The sequence below is a fragment of the Phacochoerus africanus genome, chromosome 16 (assembly GCF_016906955.1).
Source record: "Phacochoerus africanus isolate WHEZ1 chromosome 16, ROS_Pafr_v1, whole genome shotgun sequence".
Lineage (NCBI taxonomy): Eukaryota > Metazoa > Chordata > Mammalia > Artiodactyla > Suidae > Phacochoerus > Phacochoerus africanus.
The window spans coordinates 6,009,993-6,033,280 of NC_062559.1; the positions used below are offsets into that span (position 1 = coordinate 6,009,993).

At 50.9% G+C, this 23,288-nt stretch overlaps 1 protein-coding gene across 4 annotated transcripts; it reads left to right on the forward strand.

Moving 5' to 3' along the window:
* The first annotated feature begins 6,318 nt into the window (after positions 1-6,318).
* ABCF2 (ATP binding cassette subfamily F member 2) lies at positions 6,319-21,792 on the forward strand. 4 transcript variants are annotated; one of them, XM_047763287.1, is made up of 16 exons: positions 6,319-6,474; positions 7,141-7,342; positions 13,322-13,534; positions 14,025-14,207; positions 14,292-14,463; positions 15,799-15,894; positions 16,714-16,816; positions 17,948-18,043; positions 18,159-18,278; positions 18,362-18,451; positions 18,797-18,907; positions 19,484-19,546; positions 19,720-19,848; positions 20,305-20,508; positions 21,181-21,314; positions 21,428-21,792. In XM_047763287.1, exons 2-16 carry the CDS (start codon positions 7,183-7,185, stop codon positions 21,597-21,599), a joined length of 2,046 nt encoding a protein of 681 aa, XP_047619243.1. In that variant the 5' UTR covers positions 6,319-6,474; positions 7,141-7,182; the 3' UTR covers positions 21,600-21,792. The 4 variants fall into 4 exon arrangements, with proteins under 4 accessions (XP_047619243.1, XP_047619246.1, XP_047619244.1 ...); XM_047763288.1 differs by lacking the exon at positions 6,319-6,474 and adding an exon at positions 6,690-6,727; XM_047763289.1 differs by lacking the exon at positions 6,319-6,474 and adding an exon at positions 6,764-6,911.
* Positions 21,793-23,288: the final 1,496 nt, after the last annotated feature.

The following is a 23,288-nucleotide window of genomic DNA, read 5'->3' on the forward strand; positions in this document are numbered from 1 at the left end:
GAAAAGCTAAGGCGCCCAAGGTCTGGCGAGTGGAGAGGAAACAGCTCAGGGGAAGCTGGAAGGTAGGGGAGGCCTTCAAACAACTCTGGTAGGTTCCCACCCAGGATGGCACAGTCCTAGGGGGCAATTTTGTTGTCAGATGGTTGACAAGAGGAGCCAATAATGCCGGATATCTTGTACATTGCAAGGTAGTATGGCACTAGAAAGGACTGTCTGTCCCACACAGCTTTCAGATGTCCTCCTGAACATTCATGTTAGTGGCCAGGGTGGGGGGCAGTCACCATCTGATCCTTGAGCCTGTGTTTTTTGTTTTGTTTTGTTTTGTCTTTGGAGGGCCGCTCCTGCGGCATATGGAAGTTCCCAAGCTGGGGGTCAGAGCTACAGCTGCCAGCCTACTCCACAGCCCAGCAACGCCAGATCCGAGCAGCATCTGCAACCTACCCCACAGCTCACGGCAACGCGGCATCCTGAACCGGCTAAGTGAGGCCAGGGATCAAACCCAAGTCCTCATGGAAAACCGCTGAGCCACAATGGGAATTCCGAGCCTGTGTTTTATATGTCATTTTGAAGTAATTTTGCAGAGTTCTGGTATGTGCTGAGTTGTGAAAGAATGTAGTTATCGTGCAAATTGAAGGAAGATTATACTTGGGTTTGGACCAGGAATGTACTTTTGTTACCATTTTGGAGAACTGTATCATGAGCAGCCCTGTCATTCATGCTGTTCTGTCTGCATTTGTACTGTCAGGTTCAAGGTGGTCCTATATTAGGTACAAGCATCTGACTAATGGTTATTTTCTGGCATTCTGAAACAACATCATTTTTTATCGTAAAGGATTTGCTTTTCTTTCTCCTTTCTGTTATTGTTACATTGTAATTTTTTGAAATTTTTATATGAAGTTATGTCATCTATGAACTTTATTTCAAAACAGGAAAGGGGGCCTTATTTTAAAAGTTTGTTATTGAAAGGGAACATCGGGGCTGGGAGAGTCGAGTACCCATTCTAGGAGGCACAAGAGACGGAATGCACCAGCGCTGTCACCCTTTACTGTGTTTTGGTCTTATCCTCAATGAGACTGCAGTTTGATCTCCCCTTGGCAATTGACACATGATAGGTGGTAAACAAGGGACTTGTTAGAAGACTCAGGGAAGCAGAGGAGAAGCACTCATACAGACGTTGAAAGATAAAGGTTCTAGAACGGCATTGTCCAATAGAAATATAATGTGAGCCATATATGTAAATTTTAAATATTCTGGACGTGGGAGTTCCCACGGTGGTTCAGCGGAAACAAATCTGACTAGTAACGATGAGGGTACAGGTTTGATCCCTGGCCTCACTCAGTGGGTTAAGGATCTGGCGTTGCTGTGAGCTGTGGTATAGGTTCGCAGATGCAGCTCAGATCTGGTGTGGCTGTGGCTGTGGTGTAGGCCAACGGCTGCAGCTCCAATTCAACCCCTAGCCTGTGGAACCTCCATATGCTGCAGGTGCGGCCCTGGAAAAAAAAAAAAAAGACAAAAAAATATATTCTGGCAGCCACATTTTAAAATATTTGTTTTATTGAAGTATAGTTGATTTACAATGTTGCCTTTGTTTCAGATGTGTATCAAAGTGATCCAGTTATATATACATATAGATAGAAATATATCCTTTATCAGATTCTTTTCTGTTACAGTATACAAGATACTGAATTTATTTCCCTGGGCTACACAGTAGGTCCTTGTTTACCTATATTATATATATAGTGGTGTGTATCTGCTAATCCCAAACTCCAGATTTATCCCTCCCCAAGCCCTTTTCTCCTTGGTAACCATAGGTCTATTTTCTATGTCTTTGTCTCTGTTTTGTAAATAAGTTCATTTTTATCATTTTTAAGATTCCACATATGAATGATATTATATGATATTTGTCTTTCTCAGTAAATTTAATTAGTAAAATAATAATGAGGTCTTTCATGTTGCTGCAAGTGGCAATATTTCATTCTTTTTTATGACCAAGTAATATTCTATTGTGTGTATATGTGTATGTATATACATTATAAATGTATAATACCTATTATAATCCCACAGCTTCTTTATCCATTCATCTGTTGATGAACTCCTAGGCTGATTCCATGTCTTTTTTTTTTACCTTTTTTTTAGGGCCACACACGCAGCATGTAGAGGTTCCCAGGCTAGGAGTCTAATCAGAGCTGTAGCCGCCAGCCTACACCACAGCCGCAGCAACACGGGAGCCGAGCCTCGTCTGCGACCTACACCACAGCTCACGGCAATGCTGGATCCTTAACCCACTGAGCGAGGCCAGGGATCGAACCCACCACGTCATGGTTCCTAGTCGGATTCTTTGCCGCTGCGCCATGGTGGGAACTCCTGTAGATTTTTTTGACGATGGTCATTCTGACCAGTGTGAAGGGATACCCCATTGTAGTTTTGATTTGCATTTCTCTAGTAATTAGCAGTGTTGAGCATCTTTTCATTTGGTCACATTTTTAAAGAATGCAAATAGAAACAGGTGAAATTAATTGTAATAGTATATTTATATGATTAAATATGTCCCAAATATTAACATTTCAACAAGTAATCAGTGTAAAAAAGTTGAGATATTTTTCATTCTTCCTCTCTGCCACATGCAGTCTTTGAAATCCAATGCATTGTTTAACATATCCCGTACAGACTCGGGCCAGGGATTGAACCCACCACCTCACGGTTCCTAGTCGGATTCGTTAACCACTGAGCCACAGCAGGAACTCCTGGACTAGCCACATTTCAAGTGCTCCATCACCATGGGTGGCCAGAGGCTATCACGTTGAACAGCAAAGTTCCAGACCTTTCTCAGTTACTATGTTTCTAGGTAATTCTGGATTTGACATTTCCTTTCTTGGGTCTCAGTTTCTTCATATTTTATTTATTTATTTATTTAGTCTTTTTAGGCCTGCACCTGACGCATATGGAAGGTCCCAGCCTAGGGGTCAAATCAGAGCTATAACCACCAGCCTAAGAAGCCAGAGCCACAATGCAATGCCAGATCCTTAACCTATTGATCGAGACCAGGGATTGAACCCATGTCCTCTTGGATACTAGTCAGGATTGTTACTGCTGAACAGGAACTCCAGTTTCTTCTTTTTTTTTTTTTTTTTTTTGTCATTTCTTGGGCCGTTCCCATGGCATATGAAGGTTCCCAGGCTAGGAGTCTAATCGGAGCTGTAGCCACCGGCCTACGCCAGAGCCACAGCAACGCGGGATCCGAGCCGCGTCTGCAACCTACACCACAGCTCACGGCAACGCCAGATCATTAACCCACTGAGCAAGGGCAGGGACCGAACCCGCAACCTAATGGTTCCTAGTTGGATTCATTAACCACTGCGCCACAACGGGAACTCCAGTTTCTTCATATTTTAAGTGAAGAATCAGGACTCTTCATTTCCTACTTCCAGCTTAGCCAGTCCTTTTCTCCTCCTATCACTCTCAGTCTTATTTCCCCATTTCTATCCCTTCATGCCCAGATCCGTTACCTGCAAGAGAACCCCGAGTGGGGATGGCAGAACGTCCAAGCTTTCTAAGACACGCTTGCTGTGCTGAAGGAGACTTTGCCCAGCAACTGTTGTTTTTTATTATTTTATTTTGTCTTTTTAGGGCCACACCTGTGGCATATGAGGGTTCCCAGGCTGGGGTTTAATCGGAGCTACACCTGCCGGCCTACACCACAGCTCACAGCAATCCTTAACCCACTGAACGAGGCCAGGGATCAAACCTGCAACCTCATGGTTCCTAGTCGGATTCTTTTCCGCTGCACCACAAAGGGAACTCCATGCCCGGCAACAGTTAATTCATGGGAAATCATGGACGTGATGGGTTGCTCTGCAGGTGGATTCAGAGAAGTAACTGGATAGTCCTTCTCTTCCCATCAAGCATCATTTTACAAACTTGGAGTTCCAGAGCCAGAAGATTTGAGCTTCAGATTCTGGCACTGTCCTACCTGCAGTGTTAACAGCTCTGTGCCTTCATTTCCAATCTGTAAAATGATAATAACACCCACTGTAGAGTCTGTTGGGGGGATTAAATGTCATGGCATAAATGAAAGAGTGTAATTAATTTGAATTCTCTGAAACCTGTAACCTGGCTGTAACCACAAATATGAATGAGGCTGGGAGAGGCCTGCCTCCCAGGAGGTTCAGTGCTTGGATGAGCAATTTTATGTGAGCCACAACCGTATATAATTTCCTTGCTTTGTAAAGAAGGGCTTTGCAGTCCGTTAACTATGTCTATATATTTCTTTACCTAAAACAATGCTTTTGCCCATATGGCACTTATCATCTGAATATCATGATCTGTTTACTTTCTCAATGTTCCCTCTTGTTGGCTGAAAAAAATGAACGATGTGAGAGTTAAGTTTTACTTGGGGCCTAAGAAGTTTTATTTATAGCCTTGGAGACAACTCTCAGATGGCTTTAAGGAACTGCTCTGAAGAGGTGGGGGGAGGTGAGTATATAGATGATTTTAGTGAAGGGGGGGGTACATGCAACCAAGCACATGTTTTGGCAGAAGGTTGCTGCTGGTCACATGGAGCACATGTCTCCGCTAATGATCTTAGCGCTTTTCTAGATATGAGAAGGTGCAAGGAATTGGGCTCATAAAATTTTTCTGAAAACATCTGAAGGCCAGTTCTGCAAGTTTTCCCCTAAGAACAGAGTGCCTCATTCTTGATCTCTGCCCAGAACTCCTTTCAGAGTGTGTTGATGGTGAGTGACAGCAGTGGCTAGTGACGTCATTGTTGTAGAACCAGATGGCAAGTAACAGTTGTGTGTGTGTGTGTGTGTGTGTGTGTGTGTGTTTTGTTTTTTAGGGCTGCACCTGCGGCATATGAAGTTCCCAGTCTAAGGGTTGAATTAGAGCTACAGCCGCTGGCCTACGCTATAGCCACAGCAACGCAGGATCTGAGCAGCATCTTCGACCTAGACCACAGCTCACGGGCAACGCCAGATCCTTAACCCACTGAGCAAGGCCAGGGATCAAACCTGCATCCTCATGGACACTAGTCGGGCTCATTACTCCTGAGGCACAACAGGAACTTCCTGCAAGTGAGTTTTTAGTTGGCACTCTTAACTGTGAGCTCCCTGAGGTCAGGGAATGACTTGTGACCATTGCAGCTCTAGCATCTAGCTCTGAGCCTGACACATAGTATGCCCTTAGTTGGTGGAGGGTATTCTAGGAAAAGGCAAGCTCTAAGGCAGAGGTGTGAAATAGCATGTCTTCTGAAATGTAAGTAACTAGATTCTACTGGAGCACCAAGTTTGAGCAGGAAAACTAGATGTATAGGAGTTGTGGTGAGCTCACTTTTTAATTTTTTTTTTTTTTTTTTGGCTGTTCCAGGGATCAGACCTGTGCCACAGCAGTGACAATCCAGGTCCTTAACCTGCTGAGCCACCAAGCAAATTCAGTGAGCTCATTTTTTAAAAGGAGGAGTGCACTTTTGGAGAAAGAGCTCAAGAGGAGTGACAGCTTCTTTTGCTTCCCTCCTGCTGTGTCACTGACAGTGAAACAGGGGTGGTCAGGAATCTGGAGCAGGGTTTGAGGTTTCAAATCTGGGACTTGCAATGTAGGCTATGACAAGTCTGTGGGAGAATTTAAACAGTGAGATTCAAAGGAAAAGTAACGGGCTAGGTCACGTGGCTAGCTGATAATAAGCTAAACTCAGAAAACGGTCATGTTTTGTTTTGGTTTTTTTACCTCAGGGCTTTCCCCATCAAATGTACTGGACTTGCATGGAAACCTAACAATTCTAGGGTGGGTAGGCGCCGCTGCCAAGGTTCAGGAACAACTTGGGCACCTTGGAAAAGTTTGGTTGAAACTGGACCAGCCCCTAAAATCTCCGTTTCATGAAACAAGGGCGCCTTTCTTTCATGAAAGCATTCTGTTCTTCGCATCATCTTCGTAGTGATGAGCTTCTTCCCCCTCTCACCAGCCGCCTCTCTCTTCCTCCTCCTCCTCCCACCTCCCTCCTCTACGCTCCCCCATTGTTTCCACCCAATTCCTGCCTGAGGCCTGTTGGGAAGTGTAGTCGCTGGCCCTGCTGTCTGAGCTGGTTGGGCCGCCCTATGAACTCGGTATCTGCATAATTCAACAGATTTTCCAGAGGTGGGGTAGCCTGGAAGGCCCAACCGCTTCTCCGAGGAGCAAGCCGGAATTTGCAGCTTCCACTGCCCCAAGGAGGCCGCTGCCAGAGCGCTCTTGGACTCCAATTCCTCCAGCCCCGCGCATCCTGATGACGTCACGCCGACCCGCGAGGCCCCTGGGATACCGGGTAGTTCTTGAGGCGGGGTCTCAGCCTAGGTCGACGCAGCTGGAGGACGACACTTCCCAGGAGTCTGCGCGGCGGCGCGCCGAGAGCCGCGCGAGGCTGTGATTGGCTGGTGAGCCGGCCGCACGCGGAGGAGCTCAAGGAGCAGCTCTGTTGCGACAGAGGCCGAGCGGCGAGGCCCAGTGAGTTGGGGGAAGGGGCGTTGGGGGGTGGGGGGTGCCGGCCGGTGAGGGTTGGCGGGGGTGGGGGAACCAGAAGAGGGTGGAAGGACTAGGCCAGGATGGAGACGGCTACCGGAGAGAAGAAGGGACCTAGAGAGAGACGCTGACGGGCGGGGGCTGGGGAAGGTTCGGGGCTGGCGAGTGCGGAGACCCTAAGGAAACTCAGCGGGGGAGGACGAGGACGCCCCGGGAGGAAGCTGGACCGGACGGCTAGGTGGTGTGGAGGGGGGACTACGGGAAGGAGACTGGAGGCGGACGGGAGGTGGAAGCCCGGGAAAGTGAGCCGGCCGGTTGCAGAGTGGAGCGCCAAGTTGTGGGGAAACTGGAGAGCGGAACCTGTGCCGAGGGGCAGAACCTGGTCCCTAACTGGAGGCCCTGGAAGGAGGAGCGTTTCCAGAGTGAGGCAGTCCGTGGGGATTGGTGGACAAAGCCGGAGGGGAGAGATGTTGAGATTAAAAGCGTGGCCGAGGATCAGACTTGGCCTGAGAGATCCCGACAGAGTTGGGACTGACTAGGCTGGGGCGGAGCTGGGTATCGGAGGCTCGCGAGGAAATACTGGAGAGGGATGGAGCGAGGTCCAGGCACTCTGCGGAAGTTTAGAATTTGGGGGTCTTTGCCTTCCTTCAGGCTTCCTGAAAGAGCAGTAACGTTCCCCTGTGGTTCATCACTATGCCCTCGGACCTGGCCAAGAAGAAGGCAGCCAAAAAGAAGGAAGCTGCCAAAGCACGACAGCGGCCCAGAAAAGGACACGAAGAAAACGGAGATGCTGTCACAGAACCACTGGTGGCAGAGGAGAAAAATGAGGAGGCCAATGGCCGAGAGACCACAGGTGAATTGAGGGAGAGGTGGGTTCCTGGGATGGTTGCTACGACTTATGGATGCCCCAGCTGGAGTCAGAGGCCGGATGCTGGGGGCACTGGAGGATGTATCTGGTGCCACGAAACTTTTCATGATGAACCAAACCAGTAGAGTTGGAGCTTGTGCCATCCTGTTATTGATCAAGGAAACTGAACACAAAAGTTCTCACATACTCAGTGGCAAGCAAATATGGGAGTTGTGCTGCCTCGCTGCTCTGTCTACCAGACTTTGAGAAGGAGGTCAGTTCTCTGCTCCTTTCTCAGTTTCCACTTCTACACATGGTGGTCAGTGTGCCAGGCTCTCTGTCACATTATACCCTTGTCCTCCCAGAGGGAGTGACTATACCAACAAGAGAGAAATGTATGTATTGTTTTATGGGTTCTTCCTGGTAAAGAGATGCCTTTTCTGTTGTGAATGTTTTCAAGTACCAGACACTGTGCTAAATGCTGAGGTACTGTAAGCGTTGTCTGCCTTCTCATAACTTGCATTTTATTTATTTATTTATTTTTTTGTCTTTTTGCCATTTCTAGGGCCGCTCCCACGGCATGTGGAGGTTCCCAGGCTAGGAGTTAATCGGAGCTGTAGCCACTGGCCTACGCCGGAGCCACAGCAACGCAGGATCCGAGCCGCATCTGCAACCTACACCACAGCTCACGGCAACGCCGGATCGTCAACCCACTGAGCAAGGGCAGGGACCAAACCTGCAACCTCATGGTTCCTGGTCGGATTCGTTAACCGCTGCGCCACGACGGGAACTCCATAACTTGCATTTTAGATGAGGGAACAGGGCAGAGTGTGGTAAAGAATATTCTAGGCCCTTGGCAGTCTATCCCAGTCTTCTTCCTTGCCCCCTGAAAACCCTTCCCTCTAAACCAGCCTCCATCCAGAGTATTTCGTCCCTTAAATAGTCACCATACTTCTGTCCGTTTCCACACTGAGGTTTTAAGACCACAATTTTTATGCTAGCTATATTTGACATTTCTCTCAGGGCCCAGCTCAAGATGGTAAAATCTTTCCCAATCAAACCCGACGTCAATAATATTACCATTCACTGTGCCCCTGTATTATCTACAGTGTTACTTTTTCTGTGTTGTTACCTTTCTTTATTCATCTAAATTGTTTGCTTTTTGAGTGCAGGGACCATGTCTTGGGTGATGCTTTTATGTGTGTGTGTGTCATCAGCCTTGCAGACAGAGATACTAAATATAAGTGCAAAGAAGAAAGGACAATTACTAGTGCGAATTACAACAGACAGGTAGGAATTCAGAAAAGGAAGGGTTAGGAGTTTCTGCTGTGGCACAGTGGGTTAAGAAACTGACTGCAGTGGCTTGGGTTGCTACAAAGGCTTGGATTTGACCCCAGCCCAACACAATGTGTTAAAGGATCCAGCCTTGCCGTGCTGCTCCGGCTCGAATTCAGTCCCTGGCCCAGGAACTTCCATGTGCTGCAAGTGCAGCCATAAAAATTTTTTAAAAGAGGAAAAAGGAGTTAAAAATGATTGAGAGGAGAGAATTGAGTGGTAGGAGTTGTCTCCAAATTAAATAAGAATTACGAGGGAAAGCTAGTGTCGAAGAGTCAGACTGTGGGAAAGTTTTCTTCCTGGCCAGAGTAGTGGAGGGATGGGAGGTTAAGAGTGATGGGAGTGAACAAGCAGGCTGAATCGGGATCTATAAAGTAGACAGGGTTCCCCCTAGGTCCTTATGAACCAGGGATTAGCAGAATCTGTCATCAGCTCTGTGGCTGCTTGCTGGATGAGTTGGAAAGGGAGAAAGCTGAATCCCACTTTGAGACTATCGTCCACCGTTCCTGTTACAAATTTCTGCACCCCTCTCCCTAGGAAACCAGAATTTTTCGGGGGAACTAGCTGTAGTCTCCCTCTCTCGGTGATGAGGGAGGGTTGGTCTTCACCCTGCTTCCTCAGGGAGCTACTGTTCTGAAAATGAAATCTGGTTTTCCTCAAAGCACTCTCAAAACATTTCTTATTGCCAGTGACCCAAGGTCATTTCTGCTTTCATAATGGGTCCCCTCTCTTCTCTAAGTTTGGGATTAGTTAATGTTGCAGGTCATCATTCTCCAACCTTTACCAGTTGCCTTTGCCACATGGCCTTCTTTAGGTAGAAAGGAGTGGAAAGACCAAGATAAATAGCAAAGACAGTAACTTCTTGCAGACCGTTCAGCCTTCTTTAGAGTGTGAGACTCCTCAAGATGGGCACTGGAGTTCAGCTGGTCCCCTGTCTGGAGAGGGAGTAGAAAGGGGCTGCTTGTGAAGTCTGCAGTGTCCTCTCTGATGAAGGTTATTCCAGAATCCCTTTTCCATATATTCGGTGCTATTCACTTATTTTTTGAGCCTGTTTTCTAGGATACTGTAGGCTAGAACAGGGAGATCTAAGTCTTAGTTTTGTTGTGTTGTTGTTGTTGCTTTTTAGGGCCACACCTGCAGCATATAGAGGTTCCCAGGCTCGGGGTGGAATTGGAGCTACAGCTGCCGGCCTACACCACAGCCACAGCAATGAAGGATCCCCGACCCACTGAGCAAGGCCAGGGATCGAACCTGCATCCTCACATACACTAGTCAGATTTGTTTCCGCTGTGCCACGACGGGAACTCCTAAGTCTTAGTTTTGAAGCTCAGGAGATGATTTAGGTCATAGAGGCTGTAAACTGGGAGAGATCAAGAGAAAATTGTATCAAGTTGTGCCTCAGTGTCTGCTGGGAATTGGTATCCCTGCAGATACCAAAATCCACAGATGTTCGAGTCCCTCATGTAAGATAGTATGTGCGGTATTTGCATATGACCTAGTACATCTCTGAATTACTAATAACACCCAATGCAATGTAAATGCTATGGAAAGGTTGCCGGCGTGTGGCAAATTCAAGTTTTGCTTTTTGGAACTTTCCCGAAATTTTTTTTTTTTTTAATCCACAGTTGGTTCATTCTGTGGATGAAACTGGATACTGAGGGTTGGCTGTATAGCTTTCCCCTTACTTTTGATCTTCTCGCCTGAGCAGATGGAGCTATAGACCAGGTATTGGCAAACTTTCTCTGTAAAGATCCAGATAGTAAATGTGTAGCCTTGCGGGCTATGTGGTCTCTGATGCAGCTGTTCAGCTTTGCCGTTGTAATGGACATGGACAGTATGTGAATGGTGGGTGTGGCTGTGTTCCAATAAAACTTTCTTTACAGAAACAGGCAGTTGGCGAAATCTGGCCAGGCCTTTTAATTTTATTTTTTTTCAGGGCCACACCTTCAGCCTATGGAAGTTTCTAGGCTAGGGGTCAAATTGGAGCTGTAGCTGCCAGCGTATGGCACAGCCACAGCAGTGCCAGATCTGAGCTGCATCTGCAGCCTGCACCACAGCTCACAGAAGTGCCAGATCCTTAAGCCACTGAGCAGGGCCAGGGATCCGAACCCGCTTCCTCATGGATGCTAGTCGGATTCATTACCACTGAGGCACAACGGGAACTCCTGGCCAGCCCTTTTTAAAGCCCCTCCCCTCTCAGGCTAAGAATGGTTTTTACCTTTTTTAAGTGGCTATGTTTCAAATGGTAATATATATGTATATATATTTACCTACATAATAGTTTTGATTTTGCCATTTGGGCTGCGGCAAACCCCAACATATTTACTATCTGGCCCTTTAGGGACAGTTTAGCAGCTTGTAATCTGGATGATAAAATTCTCCCTGCACCATTTCCTTAACATCTAGAATAGGGATTGGCACAAAGTGGGGCTGGGGAAACTCAACTGTGTGGGAAGGAGATTTTTAAATTCCCTTCACCAGTCGAGACAAAAGATTTGTCCTCCATTTGAAAAGTACAGGCAGACCTTGGAGATATTGTGGGTTGGGTTCCAGAGCACCAAATAAAGCAAATATTGTGATAAAGTGAGTCCCACAGATTTTTAGGTTTCCTTCCCAGTGCATATGAAAGTTCTGTTTACACTCTACTTGGTAGTCTCCTAAGTGTGCAGTAGCCTTATGTGTAAGAAAAAGTGTTGAGACCTTAATTTAAAAGTACTTTATTGCTAAAAAAAAAAAATACTAGTCCTCACAGGAGCCTTCAGTGAGTTGTAACATCAAAGATCACAACCGTAACAAATATAATAATAACGAAAAGAAAGTTTGAAATACTTTGATAAGGTCTAAAATGAGACACAGGCAAGGGAGGAAAGGCTGGTGGAAAGTGTTCATAGACGCGCTCGACACAGGGTTTCCCCCGACCTTCAATCTGTCAAAATTGCAGTGTCTGCGAAGCAGGGTAAAGGAAATATAGTAAAGCAAGGTCGGCCTGTGTTCACCGGGCACCGGAGGTGTACATACACTGAGCTGCTTGCTGAGGGAGAGGGGGAGGGACTGCCATCTGTCTGGCAGGACAGTCCCTGCCCTCCGCCGGCTCATGGCAGGCAGAGCAGGTTCAGCGGCAGGGTGGGTACTGGCACCAGCAGTGGTAACCTCCTGACAGGATGGGGCGCTTGGAGAGCGACCTAAGACACTCCACACCCTCTCCCTTGGAGGGCGCTCCTGCCTGTCCTGGGAGGGCACTTCCCCGCTCCTACGCCATCTGTATCCTTCATAAGGACAAGCACATGGGCTTTCTCATTTCAGGGGTTCTCCTGCAGCATCACCTTGGAGGCACAGGCAAGGATAACAAAGCCTGAAAAATTAGAAAAGTCTCATAGTAGCAGAACCTCATGTGTAGTTTTTGACTCCTTCCCAAAAAGGTTAATAGGTCACCTTCTTCTTGGAAGATGCTCATCAAGACTCTACTGTCGTCTCTGTCTCCCTCTCGACAGTACTTTGAGGGCACTTTCCTTTATATGGAAAAGTAATGTAATGAAATAGTTACAAGTCATGGCTTTGGGGTCAGACAAACCCTGGTTCAAATTCTGGCTCTGTCACACTAGCCTGTTTGACCTCGACTATGTTATGAAACCTCTTCCTTTCTAAAATGAGGGTAGTAAGCTTATACCTCGTAAGGGTTATGCGGATGCGATTAGATGCGGAATGATGGTGGAGCACAGTCCCAGGCCCAGAGGAAAACTCAGCAGCTAGCCAGTTAGTAATAGCCTTTAAGAGGAGCTTCCTCTAGGCTCAGCAGGTTAAGGATCTGGCATCGTCACTGCTGTGGCTCCGGTTACAGCTGTGGTGTGGGTTTGATCCGTGGCCCAGGAATTTCTGCATGCCATAGGCACAGCAAAAAAAAAAAAAAAAAAAAAGGGAAAGCCATTAATATTAGTAGCTCTTCCTAGCCTGAAAATGTAGTCATGCCTGAAAAAACCACAAAGGCAGAACAGCATCTCTTTTCTCATGGTCAGTTTGCATCTTTGAAACCCTCCAGACTTGAAACCGCTGGTTTTCCCAGCTTTGGCTCTGCCTGCCGCTAGTCCCTCTGCGTTTCCTCACGCTGGTCCCTTACGGGCAGCCAAGCTTTTTGGAAGCACCATTTGGAAGTTCTCTGGGTCATGGAGCAAGAGAATGGCACCTCTCTGCTTTCTTTTGGACATTAGTACTAATTCTTTAACACACACTCAGTGTAGGGCAACTTGGAGTTCGAGCCGTTCCTACCATCCATTAAATCATCTGAGAACAAAAGAAGTTAGAATTGAAAGGACAAATTGCGAAGTAAAAAATGTCCATGAAAGCAGGACACCAGGGCAGATCTGTATCAGTGTGCACCCTGTTTAAAGCTTGTGAAACATCTGAGTCAGCTCAACCTGATCTTGACCCAGGTCCTTCAGGACATGCCTTGTTCAGCCTTGGGACACTCTTTGGTAACTTAAAGAAGGGCTGAAGCCGCAAAAGCCTGAATCGGAGCCTGAACCCGGGACCCGCAGATTGAAAGGCTGATGCTGCACAGACTGAGCTCTCCTGTGCTGTAAGACAGACCGTTTGGTGTGAGAGCGTAGTCTCTCTCAGCCCTCTTCCCAAACTGCTTTGCTTTTCTGCCCCCAGAAGTGGATTTGCTAACCAAGGAGCTAGAGGACTTTGAAATGAAGAAAGCTGCTGCTCGAGCTGTCACTGGCGTGCTCGCCTCTCACCCCAACAGTACCGATGCCCACATCATCAACCTCTCCCTCACCTTCCACGGTCAAGAGCTGCTCAGTGACACCAAACTGGAATTAAACTCAGGCCGTCGCTATGGCCTCATTGGCTTAAATGGAATTGGTGAGGCCCTTGGAAGGCGAGGTGGGAGGTATTGCTCCTTGGCTCCTCTGTCTCTCAGCAAGTGTTTGCTTAGCACCAGCTTTGTACAAACCTAGGAGTCTACAGGAAGGGGTGGGGGTTGACCAGCTAGGCCCAGGGCAGAGGAACTAGCAGTAGGGAGCAGTCCTGTGCTAAGTCCCACAGGAGTAGTTAGAGACAGGAGGTGCTGGAGACGGGTGGGAGGGCGGGGGGCAGCAGTGGGAGGCGGCTGTAGACGGACAGGCTCCCGGAGGAGGGCTGGGACTCGAATTGGAGGAAAGTGGGAAAGGCGCCCAAGGATGGGGGCAGGGATGGCAGAGTAACAGGATTTGAACTGGACGGATGAAGGCAAGGAGAGGACTCAGACTGGTGAGGTCGCGTTTGGCCGGAGTGGAGGGGCTGATGTAGGGCAATGACAAGCAGACGGGTGCCGAGCGTCGCCTCTCTTCCTGTTCCTTGCCTGCCCGCGCAGGAAAGTCCATGCTGCTCTCTGCTATCGGGAAGCGCGAAGTGCCCATCCCCGAGCACATTGACATCTACCACCTGACCCGGGAGATGCCCCCTAGCGACAAGACGCCCTTGCAGTGTGTGATGGAGGTCGACACGGAGCGGGCCATGCTGGAGAGGGAGGCTGAGCGGCTGGCTCACGAGGACGGTAGGGCTTTGGACCCAGGGCGCGGGGGTGGGCTTCCTCCCGGGAGAGGCCCAGGGAGCCTCACAGGCCATGCGCTGCCCACAGCCGAGTGTGAGAAGCTCTTAGAGCTCTACGAGCGCCTGGAGGAGCTGGATGCAGACAAGGCGGAGATGAGGGCCTCACGGATCTTGCACGGACTGGGATTCACACCTGCCATGCAACGCAAGAAGCTCAAAGACTTCAGTGGGGGCTGGAGGATGCGGGTTGCCCTTGCCAGGTGAGTCTCCCTCCTCCACCCTCCGTAGTGCCCCGGCTCTCTCAGGGTTAAGTGCTCACCCCACTGGAACTGCACAGGAAGGGCTTGATGGGCAGTAAGTGCCAACTGGGACGCTGATATTGCCAGTGTGGGAGCAGAGGCTGGGTGCATGAGCGAAGGAGAGAGCTTCCTGATGAAGTGGTCGTGTTGGACTTCCGGCGCGGCACGGTGTTTAGGGATCCTGGAACCAGTCCTGGGTAAAATGGTAGAGTAGAGCTGTTTCTTTCCTTCGTTTTCACTCCCTTCCAACCCTTTTTTGTGCTCCAGTCCTTCTAATTCTTGCTGCATAGGAAAAATGTTAGCTCTTAAGGTATCTGTCCTTCTTAGCTTCCTGTGACCCAGACCAAGCAAGTTTCTGTAGACCATTATTCCCCCAGCAGATCCCTGGAAGTCCCCAGTTTAGTAAGTGGTTCCTCACCCCACCGTTCTCTGCCAAGTGCATGGGTGAGACTTGATACACTGCTTAGCGAGGCTGCTGCTGGGTGCCTTAGGACGTGAGCGCCGTGGTTTTGTGTGCTAATAACGATTAGTGCCTCCGGTTCACCTAACAAGGTTTTAAGAATACAGATTTCCTGGTCTCTTGAGACTTCAGATATGTGCAGTCAGAATGCTGGGGTTTGATGTCCAGTAATCTTATTTCCAAAAAGTTCTGCAGGTGTGTTGACTGCAAGTGCGGGAACCAGCGGTCTCCCTTTGTTTCTTCTGTCTTGAGATTCCATCCAAGAAAAGAACATTCTTGAAGTTCCCATTGTGGCTCAGTGGAAGTGAACCTGGCTAGTATGCCAGGGTTTGATCCCTGGCCTTGCTCAGTGGGTTAAAGATCGGTGTTGCCATGAGCTGTGTGTGGTGTAGGCTGGCAACTGCAGCTCCAATTGGACCCCTAGCCTGGGACCTTCCATATGCCACAGGTGCAGCCCCCAAAAGACAAAAGAAAGAAAGAAGGAAAGAGAGAGCATTCTTGGGCTTCCTTGCTAGAGTCTGGCAGGCCCACCAGTTGGGTTTAACCTGTTAACCAGTTAGGTTTAACTTTTACGTCAGCACTCAGAGGACTTTTATAGCATGATCTCCAGCCTGCGTCTTCTCTCTGCTTCTCAGCTCTCTTTTCTGCCCTTTAACCCCCACTCTTTATCTCTGGTTTCTCACCGAGTTCTCACTTTCCTCTGAGGTCTAGAGCCTGGAGTTGATTTCAGGACTCTGCAGGCCTGACCAGAGTTACAGGAGTAGGCAGGCTGTCTGTCCCCTCCTGTGTAGCCCCGGTTAGACTTAAGTGGTGCTGTTTCCTTTCCTGTTCTTCAGAGCCCTCTTCATCCGGCCCTTCATGCTGCTCCTGGACGAGCCCACCAACCACCTGGACCTCGATGCTTGTGTGTGGTTGGAGGAGGAGCTAAAGACGTAAGGGGGCGGGGCTGCGGTTGCAGGGGGCGGGTCCTGAAGGGGTTGCTGAGCAGAGTCCAAGGGAGGCGGCTGAGCAGAAAGGGCAGCGCTAGAGCAGGGGAGATGGACAGAAGTGGGGGCACAGTGACCTCTGGATTGGAAGGGCAGTAAGCACCTTTAGGGCAGGCTTTTTGTTTTTGTTTAGTCTGAAATATATGAGGTTTTTTGTTTTGCCTTTTTGATTTTTCCCATTATTTAAAATACATCTTTATTAAAGGCTATATTTTTTCTTAACTGTAGGTGTATGTATAAATATATGTCATCTAAACAGGGATTCCCATCTAAGATCATGATGCAGTGACAAAGGGAAAAATAGCCCATATGGTCCTAACGGCCAGAAAGCCAAACAACCTGGAATAGTGCCCTCATTCTAGAAGGCAGCTTTCCATGGGCTCTTCAGTGACTTGGTACCTTCTTTGAAAAGAAGAGCCGGTGATCTTCACTGTCCTTGTTCCAGTTCTTCCCACCCGTGGTTTGAGATGTGTTGATGGGTGGTTGTGTGCATATGCTTTTGATTTTACCATTGCTGTTACCACCATCTCCGCTCTGGGGAAAATTAGAACAGAAGCCTGAGGCATGCAGTGTCCTGCAGGCAGATTGTGCCCTGGTGGCTTAGGTGCTTGCTGAGGGCTGGCAAGTGGCCACTGAAGCTAAAGGATGCTCAGGTGTAGGGATGGGAGAGGATGAAGGTTTTCTGGGCCTGACCTTGAGCAGCTCCCCTGTTGTGAACCAGTGGCGGTTTTGCGCTCGTCCCTGACTGCTGCTCTGGCTTTGCAGTTTCAAGCGGATCCTGGTCCTCGTCTCCCACTCCCAGGACTTTCTGAATGGCGTCTGTACCAACATCATTCACATGCACAACAAGAAACTCAAGTATTACACGGTGAGTGCGCCCCGCTTCTCCACGGTAGCTCCTGTGCTTCCCATTCCTTGAAGGTCTCCTTTAAAAAAAAAAAAGGAGACTTAGCAGCCCTTTCCTACCTATTGCTATAAAAAGACGCGGACGAGGAGCTCTGCAGCCTGTTTTATTTTCGTCCCAAAGTAATTGCTTTCAGGCCATAGGCCATGGATTGGCAGCCTGTGTGTGTGATGTGTGTTTGCCTTATGCAAAGAGGTTGACTTTTGCTGGTGCCCAGGCGGCCTTGCTGCTCTGTGGCTTCTCGAGTGGCTGCTTAACTCTGCTTGGTGGGAGTCAGCACATGACCCACCCGTGCATGATGAATGGGAGCCAGGACCTCAACAGCCCAGTTTTCTGCTGTACCTTTTCTTTTTTTTTTTCGTATTTTAAAAAAGAGGAAAATGTATGAAATAAAAATGGAAAATAGAAGTCCTCTGTATTGGACGTGCCATGGGAGTATTAATAGTTTCTTGAACAGTCTTTCAGAAATTTCACGTGTACCTTCAAGCCTTTGTAGAAAATCGCATGTGTGCGTATCACACTTGTAGTCTTAAGTGTGCTTCTGTGTTTAAAGTTTAATGTGTGGTGGACTGCTTTCCTTGTGAGTAAATCAACCTTGTTCTTTTCTGTGACTGCTTCCTAAGTCATGGTGGGGCTATCCTGTAACGTATTTGTCAGACCCTTGCCGATGGCTTTCGGCCGAGTCCAGGTTTTTGCAGGTAGAAAACCATGGCAGTCCAGGCCTTCACTCTGGTTGGTCTGAGTCTTCCCACCTGGCGGCAGGGCTTGTGGTCCGCAGGACGCGTCAGCCTCGGGGTGGGAGTAGGAGGAGGTGCGCGTGGAAGGCTCCTGCCAGTGCTGTGGGTGTCCTTATGGCTCACCTGAGGATCCAGTCTGGATCCCTGCTCTGGCTAAGCTAAGAACGGGAGGCACACAATCTAAAGATCAGGCTCTAGGTTAGATTCAGGTTCAGGTTCTTAATGGCCTTCCTCTTTCCCCACTGCACGGTCTTGGAGCCAGAGCCAAGGCAGCTGCCTGTCGCATCCCCCTGAACCCCGAGTGAGAACCCAGGAGCCAGGCTGAAGCTGCCCTTCTCCCCTGGTGCGTTTTCTGCAGGGTAATTACGATCAGTATGTGAAGACACGGCTGGAGCTGGAAGAGAATCAGATGAAGCGGTTTCACTGGGAGCAGGATCAGATTGCGCACATGAAGGTAGGGCGGGCACCCACCCAGGAGCCACCCAGAGGGGGGGCTCGGGGGCTCAAGAAGACGCTGTCCTCGGTTCCCCCTGCATTTAGGACGGGTGCCCCTGTCTGGTCTCTTGCAGAACTACATCGCCAGGTTTGGTCATGGCAGTGCCAAGCTGGCCCGGCAGGCCCAGAGCAAGGAGAAGACGCTACAGAAAATGATGGCCTCAGGCCTGACAGAGAGGGTTGTGAGCGACAAGGTAGGGCCCCCGGCAGCGTTGGGTGGCCTGAGGGGAGGTGGACGCCGAAGGACCTGACTCAGTGAGGCCCCTCCTCTTCCCAGACCCTGTCCTTCTACTTCCCCCCGTGCGGCAAGATCCCTCCGCCCGTCATCATGGTGCAGAACGTCAGCTTCAAGTATACAAAGGATGGGGTGAGTACTGGGTGCGGGTGGGGGGCCGGGGCACGTTTCACGAGGTGCCAGTCAACCGGCAAGAGGAGTCTCCTCTGCGGACCACACCTACTGACCCATGCGGTGCCAGGGGTGTTCAGGTGTGGCAGCCTGGGGTGCCTCGTCCAGGGACTTAGAGTGGCCCCCCCTCGGGTCCCGGGAAGGAAGACTGCCCAGCTGGGTTGGGGGTGGAGGTGGTGGGCGGGGGTCTCCTGAGAGCTGCCCCCACCCCCCACCCCACCATGGTGATGGGGTCCCAGCGGGCGTGGTCTGCCAGTCAGGTCGGTCGGCTCCCTAGCCTGGTGTCCCTTTCTCTCCCTGCCTCAGCCTTGCATCTACAACAATCTGGAGTTCGGGATCGATCTCGACACACGAGTGGCTCTGGTGGGGCCCAATGGAGCCGGGAAGTCCACTCTTCTGAAGCTGCTGACTGGGGAGGTACGGTGCCACGTCGGGGCGTGCGGCTGCCCAGAGCAGACGCAAGAGCGAGGGTACGAGCAGCGGCACGGCTCCTGGAGGGCCCGAGCGGCCTGGCGATGGGGGGCCATCTGCGGGGTGGGGTGTCAGCACCGGGCAGTTTTCTCTGGGAGAAGGCTGGGGACGTCTGTGTGAGTGAGTGTGAGAGAACGAATGCACGCGGGCCGCCTGTGGTTTCCCGCAGAGCGTTCCGAGCAGAGGGGCTGGGTTTTTACCGTGGGAAACGGGTGCCCTACCTGAACCCAGGTGCTGTACAGCGCGGGGCCTCCCATAGCAGCCTCTTAACACGTGCTGAATAGAGCGTGGGCGCGTCCGCCTCCCTCGAAAACGTCCGCTTCGGTGCATCTCCCAACTTCCTAGCGTGGCCAGCACAGCAGTGTGGGAGGTGGTGGGGCGAACCCTCCTGGGGGAGTCGTGGGAGTCTTGCTCAGTGTGAACACACGTTTGTTTCCCCTCTCTGCCGGCGTCTGCTTCCGACCGGGTTTCTGTGTGTGTGTGTGTGCTCACCTTTCCCTGGACCGCTGTGCTCTTTCCTAGCTCCTCCCCACCGACGGGATGATCCGAAAACACTCCCACGTCAAGATAGGGCGTTACCATCAGGTAGCGTCCTCAGGGTGGGGCGTTGCCAGGGGTGCGGGAACGGCGCCCAGGTCCACCCCCAGCTGCTTCCGGAAGCTCCAGCAGGCCCCCGGGGGGAGGTAAAGAGCCACCAGCGGGGTTCCTTCTGAAGGGGGACAGCAGTCCCACCTGGGGGGCTTCCTTTTTTCCGGTAGCATTTACAAGAGCAGCTGGACTTGGACCTCTCGCCCCTGGAGTATATGATGAAGTGCTACCCAGAGATCAAGGAGAAGGAAGAAATGAGGAAGATCATCGGGCGGTACGGTCTCAGTGGCAAACAGCAGGTCAGTGGAGGGCGTGGGCCGGAGCCCTGGGAGGCGGAGACGGCTCCACTCCCCTTCGCTCTGGGCTGCAGTGGAGTGGAGCTTACGGGTCTCAAGGAAGGAGCCGGGGTAGCGGGCCCGTCTCCGACACGGCCTTGCCTACAGACAGCGGGGATCCCGGTATTTAAAGACAAGGGGACTTGACAGCTAGAAAACAAGTTTCAGATCCAGCTCCGGACTGAGGGTCCCCAGCATCGCTCCAGTGCATTAAGAGTCTGTGCCAGGGCAGGGCGCCAGGCTTCCCAATGCATCCCTTTCAGGCCTTGGGGGTCCGGCAGCTGGGCCACCATCTTGCTGTGCGATCTTGGCTGAGCCTCCCTTTGCGTAAAGTGGTGATAAGAGAGGGGCCACGGGGAGAGGTGAGTGGGGTGCAGTGAGGGTGACACCGAAGTTTGTAAACACCATGGTTCCACCCAGGTGAGCCCAATCCGGAACCTCTCTGATGGGCAGAAGTGCCGAGTGTGTCTAGCCTGGCTGGCCTGGCAGAACCCCCACATGCTCTTCTTGGACGAGCCCACCAACCACTTGGATATCGAGACCATCGACGCCCTGGCGGACGCCATCAATGAGTTCGAGGGTGGGATGATGCTGGTCAGCCATGACTTCAGACTCATTCAGCAGGTGAGGCTCCTGGCCGGGCAGGAGGCGTCAGTGAGGGGTCTGGGAGCCAGTTAGGTGGAACACAGCCATGGCACGTGGGGAGCCCTCAATCTGTAGTTATTATATTTGGAACAAGGACTCAGGACACAGCGTGGAAAGGACCAGATCTCTGATCCTTTGGGAAGCTTAGGAAACCTTCGCAGAAATACTTCAATTCTTCAGTAGCTATTTGGGGCTTAGCCTCCTTGGCACTGTCTGTGGGGCAGTGAGGGAGCTGTGTGGAGAGCAGGGTACTTTTTTATTGCAAGATTCTTGAGCCTGGAAATAGTATTACACCAAGAAGACTTGGGGTGACAGAGGGCTGCCCCTGGCCATTGACCAGAGCTGCTGGTCATTTCTCTGAAGCATTGAGGAAGGTGGGATGGAGAAAAGGATAGGAGAACAGGCCTAGGTCCCACCAGGGAGCTGGAAGTCTGGGTGACACAGCAGGTCCTGGCTTGGGGGGCTCCAGGGGAATCTTACTCTTGGGTTAGGCCACCCCGAAGAACTTTGAGATGGTAACCCTGTGAGGCTGGATATGGGGCTGGATGGGAGGCTATGGAGCTTTCCTCCCAGAATCCCCTGGAACAGTCTACTGGGCAGGGATGGGAGGAGTGCCGGCCAGGATTGCTGAGCCTGGAATTGACTTTCTAGGTCGCACAAGAAATCTGGGTCTGTGAGAAGCAGACAATCACCAAGTGGCCGGGAGACATCCTGGCCTACAAGGAGCACCTCAAGTCCAAGGTGGTGGGCGAGGAGCCCCAGCTCACCCGGAGGACCCACAACGTGTGAGCCCTCGCCGGCGGGCCAGGCCCTGGGGCCGCACCCCTGCACTGCTGCAATACTGCTCCCCAGCTCCCCCCGCCCCCGCCTTAGCTGCACTCTGTGATCTCATCTACAGCTGGATGGTACCTGTCCGTCTCCTGTCCTTCCAGTCACTTCTGTCCACGTCTGGACTCGGCTGGCCCTGCCAGCCAGCCCCTTGCTGGTTCCGACCTGATAGCGATGCAGCCAGAGGCGTCCGACGGTCAGCCCAAGGGCCGGTGCCCGGGTTGGCCTGTGAAAGAGCTTAGGATCCTCGTTTGCCGGGTTTGGGTGATGTTGGAGGAGCACCCCCAGCCCACCGTCCCCATTCCTTTCTGCTTCTGGTTGGAGCTCTGGACCAGGGCCTTAATCCTGGTTGGTTTTTAAATAATTATTTAACAGTGTAACTTTTAGACCTGCGCCACATCTACAGAGCGTCCAATAAAGAACGAAGAAGCCGTGGTCCCTACCTTCCTTCTTGGGTCCCTAGACCCCTCACCCCCCCCCCCCCCCCGCACTCACTGTCCCTCAGCGAGAGCTGGGGTGGGAGTCCGTTGGATGGATGCCCACCAAAGTCCAGTCCACAGGCCCTGGAAGAACTCTCTTCTCCTGATTCAAAATTGGGTTTTTTCCTAGGCCAGTGGTTCACAGACATTAACATGTATCAGAATCACCTGGAAGACGCGTCAGCTCACGCGTTAGGTCTTACCCTGGAGTTTCTGGCTCTGGAGGTCTGGGCCCAAGAACTAACATTGCTGGGAAGTTCCCAGGTGATGCTGCTGGCCTGGGGACCCCCTTTGAGAACTGCTGACCTGGAGCACTTTTCAGAGTCATTGGAGGCTTTCCGGCTGCTGCCCGTGCCACTGCACTAGGGATACTTGTTAAAGATGCAGCTTCCTGGGCTTCAGGCCTATTCCTTTTGGTGGGATGGGGTAGATGCAGAAATGGTCAGGAGTTTGCATTTTCACACAACCTCCTGAACCCTGGTGGGTTACAGGAAGTTTTGTTACTTTACTTGTCCACAGCCTTAGTTTTCATTAGTGATGTCTCCGTCTAAGCCACAACTCCACATAGCCCATCTGAACTTTCCTAGCACTTACAGCCTGTCCCACGTGGGGCGTCTCTCTGCCCTGAAACCTCAGCAGCCATCCCTGTGGGGAAGCACCCAGCTGTGATTTCTCAGTGCTCGTTACAGTGCATCTAAGACTATGTAGAACCACCCCCGCTCCCCAAAATCCCAGATGGTGTCTAGACTCCCAAGGAGTTGATGATCTAGTGGGAAAGTCAACGAGGCAGCAGGGGCATAAATCAGATGCCGCGGTGAGCCTTAGACAGGAGGGTACGCAGAAGGCCTTAATGGGGGGAGCAGCTGTGAGCAGCTGCCAAGAACGGCAGGATTGGTGCTCTTAACTTCAAAGGTGAGTAAGTATCCTCTCGGGACCAGGGAGTTGAAGAGCTTCCCCGGGCGGAGGTGACCGTGGGTATCAGGTGAAGAGCCTGAGATGCTGAGCCTGAGACGCCAAGGCTAGAGTGATGGGCCTGGGCTTCTGCTCCATCCACCCGCTGACCCCAGCAGGCCTGGCTTGGCTGGCGGGTGCCTCAGGTGGGGCTTGGGAAAATGACTAAAGCAAGCCAGTCCTGAGTATCCAGAGACCCGGTTATGGGGCTAAGGGGAGCAGATGAGAGCTGCCACTCTGCCCCAGGGGAGGCCTGGGCATGTTAAGAACTCCTGGGAAGTCGGGGGGTCTCCAGTGTGGTGCCCGAGGTGTAAGGGGTGGGGGGCTACTGAGCTGGAGGGAGCTAGTCAACTTGTCCAGAAAGTCTCAAAAAGCTTTAAAGAATGCTGAACGCCCACAGAGGACATCTTTCTACAAAAGCCCAAAATCAGCAGTGCCTTGTTTTGGACTAAGAATCGCTCTCCTGGGTGCCTCAGGAGGGGGTTGGAAAGGAGGTGCTCC